The 16,632-nt window shown below is 32.6% G+C and overlaps 1 protein-coding gene across 1 annotated transcript in view; it reads left to right on the forward strand.

The window, feature by feature from the left end:
* LOC134694667 (uncharacterized) overlaps nucleotides 1-16,632 on the forward strand; it is a 52,984-nt gene that overhangs the window by 25,282 nt on the left and 11,070 nt on the right. Inside the window, exons 4-8 of the mRNA XM_063555712.1 lie at nucleotides 2,334-2,502; nucleotides 5,998-6,185; nucleotides 8,340-8,367; nucleotides 9,017-9,076; nucleotides 13,166-15,859. Coding sequence (XP_063411782.1) covers nucleotides 2,334-2,502; nucleotides 5,998-6,185; nucleotides 8,340-8,367; nucleotides 9,017-9,076; nucleotides 13,166-15,859 — 3,139 coding nt within the window. The remainder of the gene's footprint in view (nucleotides 1-2,333; nucleotides 2,503-5,997; nucleotides 6,186-8,339; nucleotides 8,368-9,016; nucleotides 9,077-13,165; nucleotides 15,860-16,632) is intronic.

Genomic DNA, 16,632 nt, shown 5'->3' on the forward strand with positions numbered 1-16,632 from the left:
TTTGGTTCCAACAGTTTAGGAAGTGGGGGCAAAAGGGTACACAATTAAACTTTGTTTGATTTCATCAAAAATTGTACTATTGGGGTTCTTTGATATACCGAATATAATCGTGTATTTAGATTCTTAATTTTTGATCCCGTTTTCATATTGGTCTACATTAAGGTCCAAAGGGTCCAACATTAAACCAAGTTTGATTTTAACAAAATATGAATTGTTGGGGTTCTTTGATATGCTGAATCTAAACATGTACTTAGCTTTTTGATTATGGGTTCATTTATCAAGTTGGTCCGAATCAGGGTCCAAAATTAAACTTTGTTTGATGTCAACAAAAATTTAATATATGGGTTTTGTCGATATGCTGAATCTAACCATGTATTTAGATTTATGATATTTTGGCCCGCTTAACAAATAAGTCCACAGTGAGGTCTAAAGTGTCCAAAATAGAATTTTATTTGATTTCATCAAAAAATGAATTCTTTGGGTTATTTGATATGCTGAATCTAACCATGTATTTAAATTTTGGATATTGGAATACCACAAAGTGATGGTAATAATTGTCTTTGGGAGTTATGGCTCAAACTGTTAAGGAATAAGGTTCAAAAAGGGGGGAAAAGGGTTTCCAGGTTAATGGACAATTACTTAAGTACAAAACATAATTTAAAAGCAGTGTGAGGTTGGTAATTGTAACTCATTTGAATATCTCACCTAAACTGCTTTTAAATGATGTATATAGGAAATTTGCCAAAAACTTTATTATTAATAAATTCCATTGGAAATAAGCCAATAACTTTAGTTGAATGAACTTCAATGGAAATTTGACAATATAAAATGTAGCAAGTGAAGTTTTTTTTGTTTATCTCACCTAAACTGCTTTAAAAATTAAGTATATTGGAAATTTGCCAATAACTTTAGTTTAATAAACTTTATTGGAAATTTGCCAATATGAAATGTTACTGATGAAGCCTTTATGTTTATTGTAGTTTCAAGACAATACATTGAAGTTATCTTTCTTTGTCCAGAATGGTTGTTGGATCACCTAAAACCTATGCTTTATGAAATCTTTGAAAATTGGAGTTATCTTTCCTTGTCCAGAATAGTAGTTGAATCAATTTAAATCAATGCAATTACAATATACAATGCAATATTCATTTTACTACCAACTGATAAATTAAAGCAGTCTTTACCATTCAGTGATGACAGGCACTTTGATTACCATTCTAGGGTTATGCCCCTTTACAAATGGAAAAAATTGAAGAAAAAAAAAATCTGTTCTCTAAACTTAAGTTTGTCTGAACTAAATTAAATTAAATGTGTATATAATGCTTATTTACCTCTAAACTCAGTTTAATTTCAATTATTTGCAGCTTCACTTTTACAGTTCTTGAGTAATGTCCTTTTATAACGTTATATGCTAGTGGGGGCATCATATGTGTCCCTTTAGACACATTCCCCATTCTTTTAAGAAGTTAATATTAATTTTAACCATGACTGTATGACATTTTATATTTTATTTTTTGATATTTAATGATGTGCAAATGAGTAATAAATGTTGCAAACTCCATTAGAAATTTGAATTGAGATCATCGTTGGAATAGGGGAAAGGGGGAGGTACAACAAAAAGGGGGGGTTCAATTTTTCTCATTTTAGATTTCAGAAATTAAATCTGAATTTCTTCAAATATTTTTTTTGAGAGGATTACTATTCAACGGCATAGTGAATTGCTCAAAAGCAAAAAAAAAATAAGTTCATTTGACCACATTCATTCTGTGTCAGAAACCTATGGTGTGTCAACTATTTAATCAGAATACAAATTCAGAGCTGTATCCAGCTTGAATGTTGTGTCTTTACTAGCCCCAACCGTTCAGGATTCGACCTCTGCGTATGTATAAAGCTGCGCCCTGCGTATCATCTGGTTTGTTGCTGTTTTTTCTGTATTTTCGTTTTTCTTTTGACCTTTTGAGATTAATTGTGTCCTAGCAATCCCTTTACTTGTTGAATTCTGTATACATTTTCAAGATATTTTAATATATGCATTATTATATGTGTACTTTTAATTTATCTTGTGTGTTGACATGTTTGTATTGGTTTTTTTTTGTTTTTTGTTAAATGTTGCTATGTTATTGTCGATTTTCTTTGATCTTTTTAAAAGTTTCCTTTTTATATCCTGCCTCTTTTTTTAACTCTGCGAATTGAACAACTTTGAAACATTAAGATTGTAGGTCAGTTAGGTCCAAAATCATACCTTCTCTTTAAGTTTTTAAAAAGAGGTATTTTTCTGTCATCAAATATGAAATGGACTTAATAGTTATCCTTCTTTTTTTTAAATTTTATAGATACGATCAGACATACGTAATCCCTGGGCACACTGTGAGTTCAGAGAATGGACCACTGGCAAATATACACATTCATTCAATGCAATGGGACAACTTGTTAAGGACATTGGACTAACTAACAGAGAAGAGAACAGGATCTTGGGAGAACTCAATACTTGGGCAACAAATGGTAAAATGATAAAATGTATAGCGTACTAAATGTACTATTTTGCTGGGCTCACACATCTTGAGAATCATATTGAGGTGTGACTTCTCTTTTTATCAGGTCAAGATCTATCTGCCCTAACATTTTCAGATGGATGGCACAACCCCAATTGTTTGGTTGCTGCCCCTGATTTGGTAATTTTAAGAAAATTTTGACATCATTGGTTATTATTGTCGAGCCTTCGACTTTAGTCGAAAAAGCGAGACTAAGCGATCCCACTTTCCGTCAGCGTCGGCGTCGTCGGCGGCGTCAACAAATATTCACTCTGTGGTTAAAGTTTTTGAAATTTTAATAACTTTCTTCAACTATACTGGATTTATACCAAACTTGGACAGAAGCTTGTTTATGATCATAAGATAGTATCCAGAAGTAAATTTTGTAAAAATAAAATTCCATTTTTTCCGTATTTTACTATAAATGGACTTAGTTTTTTCTGCGGGGAAACAAAACATTCACTCTGTGGTTAAAGTTTTTAGAATTTTAATAACTTTCTCCAACTATCCTGGGTTTGTACCAAACTTGGACAGAAGCTTGTATATGATCATAAGATAATATCCAGAAGTTAATTTTGTAAAAATAAAATTCCATTTTTTCCGTATTTTACTTATAAATGGACTTAGATTTTTCTGCAGGGAAACATTAAATTCACTCTGTAGTTAAATTTTTTAGAATATTAATCACTTTCTTAAACTATCCTGGGTTTGTACCAAACTTGGACAGAAGCTTGTTTATGATCATAAGATAGTATCCATGGAGAAGTAAATTTTGTAAATAATTAAATCCATTTTTCCATATTTTACTTTTAAATGGACTTAGTTTTTCTGCGGGGAACCATTACATTCACTCTGTGGTTAAAGTTTTTAAAATTTTAATAACTTTCTTAAACTATCCTGGGTTTGTACCAAACTTGGACAGAAGCTTATTTATGATCATAAGATTGTATCCAGAAGTAAAGTTTGTAAAAAGATTACTCCGTTTTTTCTGTAATTTAGTTTTAAATGGACTTAGATTTTCCTACAATCATAAAATAGTAACAAGAGGAATATTTTTATTGATTTTTTTCCTCATTGTTGTTAAGCCTGAGATTTAAAAAATAGGCGAGACACTGGGTTACGCGGAACCCTTACAAATTTTCCTTAATATTATTATAGATATAGATAAACTGTGAACAGAAATAATGTTTAGCAAAGCCAGATCTACAAATAAGTCAACGATACCAAAATGGTCAGTTGACCTCTAAAGGAAGTATTGCCCTTTAGGCCAATTAAAATTAATTGGTAGATTTTCATCCCCGCCCGCCCCTCTGAAATCGTCCCGCCCCGATTTTTGTTATTTTGAAAATTTTTCGATTTCCGGATTTGTTCATCTCCGTTTCCAGTAACCGTCAAAATTTGTGTTTCCTTCCAAACTTCCTATTTCAAATTTGGAAATAAAAATAAAAAAATAAAATCCTCCCAACCGCCCCATTTTTTTCAAAAATTTGGATGAAAATCTACTAATTAATTTTGGTTGGCCTTATAGTCAATTTTTTACAATTTAAAAAAAAAAATTGTAATCTTTTACAAAAATCTTTTCCTCTGAAACTATTTAGACAAATTTAACCAAACTTAGCCACAATCATCATTAGGGTAATTAATTAAAATGTTTGTCCGATGACCCCGCCCGTGAACCAAGATGGCTGACAGGCTAGAAATAGAACTTAGGGTAAAATGCAATGTTTGGCTTATATCATTAAAACAAAGCATGAAGAGAAAATCTGAAATGATTTAATTGTTTATCAGATCAAGATCTATCTGCCCTGAAATTTCCAGATGAATCTGACAACCCCTTTGTTTGGTAATAAGAGTTAATTAAATTGTAAACAGCAAAAATGTTTAGCAAAGTAAGATCTACAAATAAGTCAACATGACCAAATCGATAAGTTGACCCCTTAAGGAGTTATTGCCCTTTAAAGTAAATTTTTATGGCCCAGCAACGAAGTTGTCGGTGCCATATAGTTTTACCCTTGTCCATCATTCTGTCATTCCGCAACAAACCATTATACAGACTTTTTTTTCTAAACGCCTTGAGATATTGGGCTGATTTTTGGTATGTAAGTTAACCATGAATAGTTACAGATCGAGTTAAGGTAAAGTTTCGCGCCGCTGATTTTTGCCGAAATTAAGGGTTTAAGATTTTGATAATTGTTGAAACATGTGAAAATCACAGTTATATGGATTTTTTTTATACGCCTTCAGATTATGATATAAATAAGAAGATGTGGTATGATTACCAATGAGACAACTATCCACAAAAGACTAAAATGACACAGACATTAATAACTATAGGTCACCGTACGGCCTTCAACAATGAGCAAAGATCATACCGCATAGTCAGCTATAAAAAGCCCCGATAAGACAATGTAAAACAATTCAAATGAAAAAACTAACGGCCTTATTTATGTTAACAAATGAACGAAAAACAAATATGTAACACATAAACAAACGACAACCACTGAATTTATAGGCTCCTGACTTGGGACAGGCACAGACAGGACAGAGCTGGTTTTTGATATGTGAAATTACATGTATTATGTTAGTGTCCATAATATGCACATAGACCAAGGTGATTGACACAGGCTCTTTAGAGCCTCTAGTTTAGGATATTAAGTGTTTCTCATTAACAAATATATAAATTAAAAATAAAACTGGGTCATTATCATGATTTAATATATTAATACCAGAGTGAAGCAACTTTAATTAATAAATTGAAACAATGCATATATAATACGTGCAATTATATATATTAATCAAGTAAATCTAACCAAAGGTCTGTTAGTGCGTGTGGAATGCGTAATTTTTACTTTTGGGATCAATATTCTTCTGTTAGTCCTGGCAGGTCTGTGTCCAATTAGTCCAGCCTCCAATCCCTAGTTTGTATAAATGTTTCAATGCCAGACAAAGAAAACTTACAAACAATGACAATTTTTGACAAATTATTTGGAAATGCATATGACGTTTTTAATGCAATAAATGGATTAAACATTTGATGAATGCAACTTTCGTCACGTTCTGATAAAGTAACAATCTTTTTTTGTCACAAAACGTTATAATGATTTGATGTACCCTGTCAATTTGAGAAACAATTATCGGAAGTTTTACAAAAGTGTCTTTTTTATGAAATAACTTGAAACAAACTCTAAAAGTCGATGCTTGAACCTGTTTTCTAAACAAGATATATCATTCTTGTCTTTGAATTTCTTTGATTATTAATAAACTATTGATGTTTCATCGATTTGTTAAAAATTAAAAATGACAGTCAATACAAAAAACTTGCAGTGACTTTAATTATATAATTTGATACTGTGGAATATATCACACACATACATGCAATATGAACAAAGTTAGTTATCAGTATGTTTTTGGAACAGGTAATCTCCAACCATGCCTGAATATGCAAACAAATGATCTTGTTTTACAGGTCAACAATTCCTCAGTGGAACAACACTTGGTTTAGAGATAGTGGGGGAGCTTCGTCAACAGACACATGTTCTTAGTAGATATGTACAGACTTTGTGTTATAAAGCAGGTGGTCAGTATATCAAAGTGCAAAAAGAATTATCAAGAATAGAAAACGATTTACAGGAAAGGATAAAGAATTTAGAAAGTGTATGTAAAATTAACAAATAAATATATATATATATATATGCAACTATTGTACCTAAGTTACACTTTAGAAAGACTCAGTAATATGCATGATATTTGCTGGAATCCTTAAAAGGATAAATCATTTTTATTCCACCAGCAGTATTTTGTTTTATGTGTGATAAAATAAACATAGGTACATATAGAAATTGTAGAAATAGACAGTCATGGTTTGTCTAAACATGATAGAAAAAGTTGATAATCTGTCAAAAATGTGTCTGTCTGGTAGTAGCTACTTCTGTCCTTCTTCTTCGATTGTTTTTATACCCCTGCTTGATAGAGGCAAAATCATCAACCAATTCCTTACATGAGTTTCTTTTCCTTCAATAAGGATTTAGCTCATGTTTGCATTCATTTCTACATCATCATGTGTAGGAGATTAAAAAAAACTGTAAAAGAAAAATAATCAGAAAATGGTATCTTACAATTTGGAATAATTATTGAAATCATGAATTTACTGGACTACTGTCCTTTAAAGACTCTTTTTTGAACACTGTTACAGATAGATAGGAAGCTATTAAATCAAGAGTTCCAAATGGTGAAGTTAATTTCATCTCTTCATTAATTTTACGGACACCATAACGAGTTGGTTGATCGTTTTTAAATAACCATTTCACAAATGATATCGGATATGTTCCTGCTTACCCTTCTGGAGCACCTGAGATCACCCCTAGTTTTTGGTGGGGTTCGTGTTGTTTATTCTTTAGTTTTCTATGTTGTGTCATGTGTACTATAGTTTTTCTGTTGTGTTTGTTCTTTTCATTTTTAGGTCATGGCGTCGTCAGTTTTCGATTTATGAGTTTGACTGTCCCTCTGGTATCTTTCGTCCCTCTTTTATGAGTTTGACTGTCCCTCTGGTATCTTTCATCCCTCTTCTATGAACAGCACATATGACTAGTAATTATAAGAATTGAATGCATCTTTTTGTAATTTTATTGGGGTGTAAAAGTGCTTCATTCTAGGAATGTGCACACGATCAACTCTTTTACAACCCTATAAAATTACTTAAAGAAACATTCAATTCTTATGCTTAGTTTGTTTCTCTGTGTGTTACATTTTAATGTTGTGTTGTTGTTCTCTTATATTTAATGTGTTTCCCTCAGTTTTAGTTTGTAATCCTGACTTGCTTTTTCCTATCGATTTATGAGTTTCGAACAGCGGTATACTTCTGTTGCCTTTATTTATAATTACAGTTTTATGCTAGGGTCTTGAAAAATCGACTTTCATCATTTATTTCTTTAGTTAACCTGTGCACTTTATTGTGATGGCAAATGTCATCATGAATTTACACTTCATTAGGATATGAAGGTTAATTTTAGTATGATGCACAAGCATTGTTATCCAGTCAAAATAATGGATTCTTATGAAACATACATGAAATGTAATTATTAGATCCACAATTAGTCCAAATCAATAATAGCATCTTTATATAGGTGTTGGCCCATGATAACTCGACCCAATTTTGTTGTTTTTAATTTCTTGTAAAATATGCTAGAGATAGGTAAAAACTTAGTCAAATATATCAATATACCAACATTTTCAACACAGATCATTGTTATTGCTGCGTACTAGATACAAGGGTTTTTATATTGTATCTAAACATACATAGATATAGGAAGATGTGGTGTGAGTGCCAATGAGACAACTCTCCATCCAAATAACAATTTAAAAATTAAACCATTATAGGTTAAAGTACGGCCTTCAACACGGAGCCTTGGCTCACACCGAACAACAAGCTATAAAGGGCCCCAAAATTACTAGTGTAAAACCATTCCAACGGGAAAACCAACGGTCTAATCTATATAAACAAAACGAGAAACGAGAAACACGTATATATTACATAAACAAACGACAACTACTGTACATCAGATTCCTGACTTAGGACAGGTGCAAACATTTGCAGCGGGATTAAACGTTTTAACAGTTTATTTTGACATGTTGTTGTCTTTCCTTGTAAGACTTATTAATTATTTTCTTTGCCATCCATTTTCACAAACACCAAACTTAACATCAACACTAATTCACTTGATAATAGATTGCTTCTTTACTATACAGTTACATTTGAGATGTATATAGTTTTGAGTTAAATGTCCTTAAAGGTACTCAATTATTTTTCAGAAATCTATGGAGCATGATGGAACATTAAGTGAGTGTATTTATTGTTTCATCCATTTACCTGTAATAGAAACAACAAGGGTATGGAGTATTCATCCATGACACATAATCAGTACATGCATAGCCAAAAAACACACAGACAAAAAGAAAAGGAATAGTGCTTAAATTGCTGTTCTTTATCCTTACATTTTATGTTATGATGGTATGATACTAAACCCCTCACAGGAAGGATTGTGCCTGATATTCATATGCTGAAGACATAATCATTCAATCAGATAAATTGAGTTCTGGAGCTGGCATGTCAGTTAACTGCTAGTCTGGTGTTATTTATGTATTATTGTCATTTTGTTTATTTTCTTTGGTTACATCTTCTGACATCAGACTCGGACTTCTCTTAAACTGAATTTTAATGTGCGTATTGTTATGAGTTTACTTTTCTGCATTGGCTAGAGGTATAGGGGGAGGGTTGAGATCTCATAAACATGTTTAACCCTGCCACATTTTTGCGCTTGTCCCAAGTCAGGAGCCTCTGGCCTTTGTTAGTCTTGTTTTATTTTTAATTTAAGTTTCTGGTGTACAACTTGGAGTTAAGTATGGCGTTCATTATCAGACAGAAAAGATAGAATAAAAATAAATAATGTGTGATCTATTGCAACTTGAATAACTGAATTATTTTTCAGATACCTTGAAAGAAAAAAAAAAAAAGCAAGTTGAAGATCATATTCCACCACATATTCGAGGTATGCATAATTGTAATTTACTTAGTCTCTATTTTCAATAATCACAATAGCTCATCAGTTATAATATATGTATGTATTTATAACAGATAGCCAGTGCTCTACATTTATATAAACTGGTACATAGATGATGGGGTAGAAAAAATTGAAAACAACACTTTTAATGATTTCATGCATTTATAGCTCCTATCTGGATTTACCCTTGTAAGGAACACCCAAAGCCAAAGATGTATAACATGTATACGGACCGAAACAGTTTAACAGAACAATAGCCCTTATCTTTCTTGCAACTTGTATATTATTGATGAAGGTTTTCTGCTGTATCCAGTTTCAATTTTTAATCAGATTTTTGTGACAAAAATGTCGGTGATTGTTTTGGGGATGCTCGGTGGGCGGCCGGGCGGGGGGGGGGGGGGGGGGGGGGGGGGGGGGGGGGGGGGGGGGGGGGGGGGGGGAGTGGGGGGGGGGGGAGTGGGGGGGGGGGGTAGGGGGGGGGGTTGGTATAAACTTTAACATGTTGTTACTGGCAACTTAATGAAGGTCAAGTTCAATAATGGCGATTTTTACTTTTACCGTTCAGGAGTTATGGTTCTTAAAAGTTTGAAAAATGGAGTTTCCAGTCGTGTCCGTGCATTTACGCATGAACTGTTCTACCAAAGCTTTTCAAATTTTAATATGTTGTTACTGATGACAAAATAGAGGTCAAGTTCAATAATGATGATTTTGACTTATACCGTTCAGTAGTTATGGTTCTTGAAAAATCGTAAAATGGTGTTTCCAGTCGTGTCCGTGCATTTTCTAATGAACCATTCAACCAAAGCTTTTCAAATTCGTATATGTTGTTACTGATGACAAAATAGAGGTCAGGTTCAATAATGATGATTTTGACTTATACCGTTCAGTAGTTATGGTTCTTGAAAAATCGTGAAATGGTGTTTCCATTCATGTTGTTGCATTTACTCACGAACCATTCAATCTAAGCTTTTCAAATTTTAATATGTTGATACTGATGACAAAATGGAGGTCAAATTTGAAATTGACGATTTTCACTTTCATTAATCATCAGTAATGGTTCTTGTGATATTTCCAGGACACAAATAAATGTTAATAAATCCGGTTTGCTGTCGTTGTGACAGCCTCTTGTTAGAAGTAACCTACCGGATATGCAATATTATTAATTTGTATATTTTAACAAATCTGATTCGTTTAGGGATTGTCACATGTTAAACAATATTTTCTAAGGTAGAGAGAAAAAGGCTGATAGCAAAAAGCAAATTGCACAGCAAAAAGCATATTGCATTGTTATTTTTAGAATATCTAAAAACCGATATACTTTGTGACGTCATGTAATGGATTTCAGAATATTGTTAAAACGTTTTGAAACACATGATATTTGTGATTGATTATTTGACCCAAAAAAATCTTCAAATACATAAGATGCCTAACAAATACAAAAGTAAATGAAATAACAACTAATGTTTTGTTATTGTCAAGGAGACAATATGATATCTATAATATTTCAACAAAATAAAATTAAGATTTTGATATAAATATGGTAGGAAATTAATAATATAAAAAATATAGCCTTTGTATGTGGTCAATACTAAGGATATATCGACCCAAAGAAGTATATCGACATCAGACTTCGTCCTAAGTCAATATATTTCTTTCAGGTCAATATATCCTTGTATCGACCTCATACAAAGGCTATATTTGTATAATATACAATTCCATAATCAAAAAAAAAAAACACACAGTTTATAAAGTACAAATTTTACTACACCAGAAACAGAACCTTACGTTAGCCAAACCAGGACATGGTATATGAGCTTTACATGTTAGATATATTTTTTTGTAATTAAAGATCAACTGCCCTGAACTTGACCTTTGCTGGTTTTTTTTAAATTAGAATTTTGAGAAAAGTTTAGTTATTACAGGATTTTATTTGTGTAACCTCCTAGGTTTGAACAAGCACTTTTTTGCTGTCATTTAGTTCAGCAGTATTTAGCTGGTTTTTTTTTAATTGAATTTTGAGGAAATTAATTAATTTAGCTGTCATTTAATTCATCTTACCACTCTACAACAAGGATCACAGGAAATTTAAAGTATTGAAGTCTTAATGCAGCGCTCAGGAAGCTAAAAATAAAAGAAATACATAATCCAGCTTCTTTTCTTTGGAAATACAAGTACAATAGCTTTTGTTGCAAATTCTTTGATTTGAAGCAAATGTATGAGGAGATAAAAATTCCTTAACTTGTTTTTCATTGACCTACTGTTTAAGCAAAGGGGTTCTCACCATTCATACGACATTACCATTTATTAGAAAACACTTTGGAAAAATGTTTTGTTACACCTGTTTCAGATACCCTTACAATTTTTAAGGACATTAGTCAGTACTTTTTGTCATTGATATGGTTATATTTATAAATTTACTGTTTACAAATTTTTGATTTTTTTGAAATACTAAGGCTTTTCTACCTCAGGCATAGATTACCTTAGCTGTATTTGGCAACACTTTTAGGAATTTTGGTCCTCAATGCTCTTCAACTTCGTACTTTATTTGGCCTTTTCAACTTTTTTGGATTCGAGTGTCACTGATGAGTCTTTTGTAGACGAAACGCGCGTCTGGCGTATATACTAAATTTAGTCCTGGTATCTATGATAAGTTTATTTAAGATTGTCTTCAAAACTGTTTGTAGGCAATAAGACCAATAAAAAATTTATTACAAATGTAAGTTAAATTGAGAATGGAAACGGGGAATGTGTCAAAGAGACAACAGAAAACAGCAAAAGGCCACCAATGGGTCTTCAATACAGCGAAAAAGTCCTTCATCAAGAGGCGTGCTTCAGCTGGCCCCGAAACAAAAATGTATACTACATTTACAATTTCAGTGATAGTGGACGTCATACTAAAACTCCACTCCTAAATCTATAAAAGAAACTAAAATTGATTAATCGGACAACTTTAGATAAACGTTCCTTAGGGATCTAGTTCATTAATTGTATCTGAAGTTCTGATCCATCGACAAACATGGCTGCCATGGCTAAAAATAGAACATAAAGGTCAGATGCAGTTTTTGGCTTATATCTCAAAAACTAAAACTTTTACAGCAAATCTTACATGGGGTAAAATTGTTCAATTGGTCAAGATCAAACACTCCATTGTTGGGTTGCTGCCACTGAATTGGTACTTTTAACGAAGTTTTGCATATTTTTGTTATTATTTTGAATATTATTATAGATAAATATAAGCTGTAAACAGCAATAATGTTCAGCAAAGTAAGATCTACAAAAAAGTTAATATGACCAAAATTGTCAATTGACCGACAAATTTTCACAATTTGTTCATCCATTCAAAAATCTTCTCTGCTAAAAAACAAGTGATCGATTGTTTCTTAAAATGTCCTGTTCCAAGTCAGGAATTTGTTATTTATTCAACCGCAAAAAACAATTTCTATCGTATAATGCTATGATGTCGCTGTCGTCGTTGTCAGCTACGGCGATGGCGTTTGAAGACATTTGGTTTCCAGACAATAACTTAAGTTAAAGTGAATGGATCTCTTTGAAAATTTAACAGAAGGTTCAATACCACAAGCGAAAGGTTGGGGTTGATTTTGGTGGTTATGGTACCAACGGTTTTTTTAATTAGGGGCCAAAAACAAGCATTTTTAGGGGGGCATTGGAACTCTGTTCTTTTATCATTGTTCTTTTATCAATGTTCATGTGATAAGGTCAGTTTCTATGTTATAACAAGTTATTTATAGCTTGAAAGGGTATTGCATCATTTGTTGATGTGGCATTAATCAAAAGTCAATCAAGCAAAAGGTTCTATCAACTCACCTTAAGTATGAACCCCCCGAAAAAAATACACAAATTGGTCAGCAATCCATCAACACAAATAGCACAGATTATATTGATCTGTTACTTAACTGGTTGGTTTTAGTAACAGATTAATCAAGGACATTAAAATATTTGGACTTAGAAAGGGGCATGGAGATTTGTAAATGAATATCCAGGCCTCTATCTTCAGTTCATGGTCAAAACTAAATTTACAAATCAGACATCAGCTTATACAATTTCTTTTCTTTACAGCTCACCATAGACAAGAAATAAGAGAATGGGAGCAAGACCAAACTACCTTTTTGGAAACCAGAGCAACGCGTCACATACTAGAATCTCTACCCTCGCATAACTGTATTGTTGTGACAGGAAGCTCGGGTTGTGGTAAATCTTCGAACATACATCAAGCTGCCTTACACTTACGTGACAGTTTGGAATATGAAATTATACCAGTGTTAACAGGACCAACAGACATTATGAATTATTATAATGAAAATAAAAAACAAGTGTTTATTGTTGATGACATCTGTGGAAAGGAAACAATCAACATGCAGACATTACAGACATGGAGAGATTATTCAGAAAAAATGGAGGAAATATTTAAAGTTGCAGACAAAGATGATGCAATTAAAATTCATAAAAAGATATCAAGTTCAAAACTACTGATTTCTTGTAGACTTCATATATATAAAGAATTACAGTTTCAACGTGTTAAATTGTTCACAAAAAAAGAATGCAATTTATTATCACGCGAGTTGTGTCTGCAGGATGAAGAAAGATTGCATATGCTGCGGAGGTACCTTCCAGATGACATCATTACCAAATTGAATGTAAAGCAAGTCACAGAGAACTTTTACTACTTTCCCTTGCTTTGTAAATTGTCAAAAGACAAAACATTAAAAGAAGTAAAGACACTGTTTAAGTCTCCTTTGGAAAGTATTAAAATGAACATACAAAACATTATTCACGAGAACATATATCAATTTTGTGCTCTTACTCTGACTATCTTATTTGGTGGTGAATTCAATACAGATTGGCTGACACAGATTGATTTAAAATCAGCTTCCGAAGCGACAGGATCGAAGCTTGAGCAAATTGTTAAAGAATTTGACATAGACTTAAGCAAAGAGAGACATAGAAATTCTTTAAAATCTGGTTTCGCAACATTAAGTGGTACATATTTGAAACAAAGAGGCTCTTTGTATAGAATGATGAATAGAAAAATCTATAAAATAGCAGCTTTAATCTGTGGACAGCTGCTTACCAAATGTTTTATCAAATACGCGCCTTCTGTATTTATTCAGGATCATTTCATCTTTAGATCTTTATTGGAAGTCAATGATGATTCAATTGTAATATTTGAAGACCAAGAAGAAGATTATTTTGAAAGACTGGTATGTGACTTAAAGGAGTATGTCATTTCAAGTACATTTAAAAATAACATGTTAAGATATACGTCATTTAGGGGGAAGTTAATTAGCTATTTGAGGAGAAGTGATGAAACAAAATTATGTTTAAAGAAGATTGATACAATGAGTGGCAAAGAATCTTCAAAATACACCCACTGCTCAAGTTCTTCATTCGTAAGTTCAACATTTCTAGTAGATAAACTATGTTATGCTTCACCTTTATTGGAAATAGCATCACATGATTTCACTGATTTAGTTAACTTTTTAATTTCTATTAATTTTAATGTCAATGTTACAGACCATTATGGTAATTCACCTTTACACAAAGCTTCTAAGGGTGGACATATTAATGTTGTTAAACTTTTATTAGAGAGCAATGCTGATGTATTTCAATTAAACAATGGTGGGGAGTCTGCATTGTATGTAGCCTGTGAAGGACTGCATACAGAAATTGTGAATCTGTTTCTTCAGTACAATGCTAATGCCTCTGAGTGTAATAAACATGGTGAGTCTCCATTGTTTGTTGCTTGTAAAGGAGGACATACAAATATTGTAAGACTATTACTGCAGAACAATGCTGATGTCAACCAGTTTAGCAAAATGGGTGAGTCTCCATTGTTTGTTGCTTGTAAAGGAGGACATACAAATATTGTAAGACTATTACTGCAGAACAATGCTGATGTCAACCAGTTTAGCAAAATGGGTGAGTCTCCATTGTTTGTTGCTTGTAAAGGAGGACATACAGATATAGTGGAATTGTTACTGCAACACCATGCTGATTTCTCGAAGTGTAACAATTCTGGCGAGTCTCCAATGGATGTGGCTTGTGCTGGAGGAAACACAGATATAGTAAAACTATTATTACAGAACAATGCAAATGTCTCTCAAGTTAACTATGTTGGAAAGTTTCCCTTGTATGTGGCATGTGAATCAGGACATACACATACTGTGAAAATGTTACTTCAGAACAAAGCGGATGTTGATCAGAGTAACAGTGATGGGGAGTCTTCATTGTACGTTGCCTGTAAAAGAGGATACACAAGTATAGTAAAAACTTTGCTGCATAACAATGCTGATTTCTCTCAGAGTACCACTAGTAAACGGTCTCCATTGTTTGTTGCCTGTGAAGGTGGACATACAGCTACAGCAAAAGTGTTACTGGAGAACAATGCTGATGTGTCTCAGTTTACCATCAGTGAACGGTCACCCTTGTTTGTTGCATGTGAAGGTGGGCATACAGATACAGTTAAACTGTTACTGGAGAACAATGCTGATGTGTCTCAATGTAATAGTTGTGGACAGTCTCCATTGTTTGTTGCCCGGGAAAAAGGACATACAGCTATAGAAGAACTTTTACTTATGAACGGTGGTGATATCTCTCACGTCAACTTTAGTGGAAAGTTTGTTTTAAATGTGGCTAATGTAAGAGGACATTCAAATTCTGTAAAAATGGTACTTCAGGACAATACTGGTGTTTCCAAATGTTATCATGAGAAAACATTAGCAATGGATACAGTCTCTGAATTACCATATACAGGTATAGTAAATATGTTGTGTAGTTATTTTGCTCATAGTTAAAATTAAGTTAAAATTTGTCTATCTGATATATGTCCCATGTTGCATGTATTAAGCCTTTTGATATGTATAACATTCTTCTTAAGTGTTTCCCGTTTGAATGGTTTTACACTAGTAATTTTAGGGGGCCTTCATAGCTTGCTATTTGGTGTGAGCAAAGGCTTTTGGTTGAAGACCGTACCTTGACCTATAAATGGTTACATGGAAGGAGAGTTGTCTCATTGGCACTAATACCACATCTTCCAATATCGAAATGTAAATTTAACAAATGCTTTTTTGTTTAAGTAAAAGTCAACCAAATGTTGGTCAATATAATAACGGTAAAATGCATGTGTTATTCATATAGAGTTCACCTGTCTAATGTTGATGATTCAATAATACTGGTTGATGAGGAGCGCTAAATGTTTGAACTGATTTAGCTATCTTATTAACCTATCATCACCATATGTAAACATTTGACCAGGTAGTTTCTTCATCATTCAGAAGAATGCCACAATATAAAATAGTTAAACATGTTAAAGTATTTATTTTTTCAAGACCACAAATGTTTTTTAATCCAAACATACCTGTGAAAAGCTCAAAACATTTAAAAAACCATTCAGAACAAAATATTCTTTTAATATTTATATACATATATATCAGTTTACTTCATTGTTGATACATGCTATGCTATTTATTTAGCTGTGATCAAGTAATTATATCTTATAAACGATATATCAGTATATTTCTGGAAAT

The sequence above is a fragment of the Mytilus trossulus genome, chromosome 13, assembly GCF_036588685.1.
Source record: "Mytilus trossulus isolate FHL-02 chromosome 13, PNRI_Mtr1.1.1.hap1, whole genome shotgun sequence".
Taxonomy (NCBI): Eukaryota; Metazoa; Mollusca; class Bivalvia; order Mytilida; family Mytilidae; genus Mytilus; species Mytilus trossulus.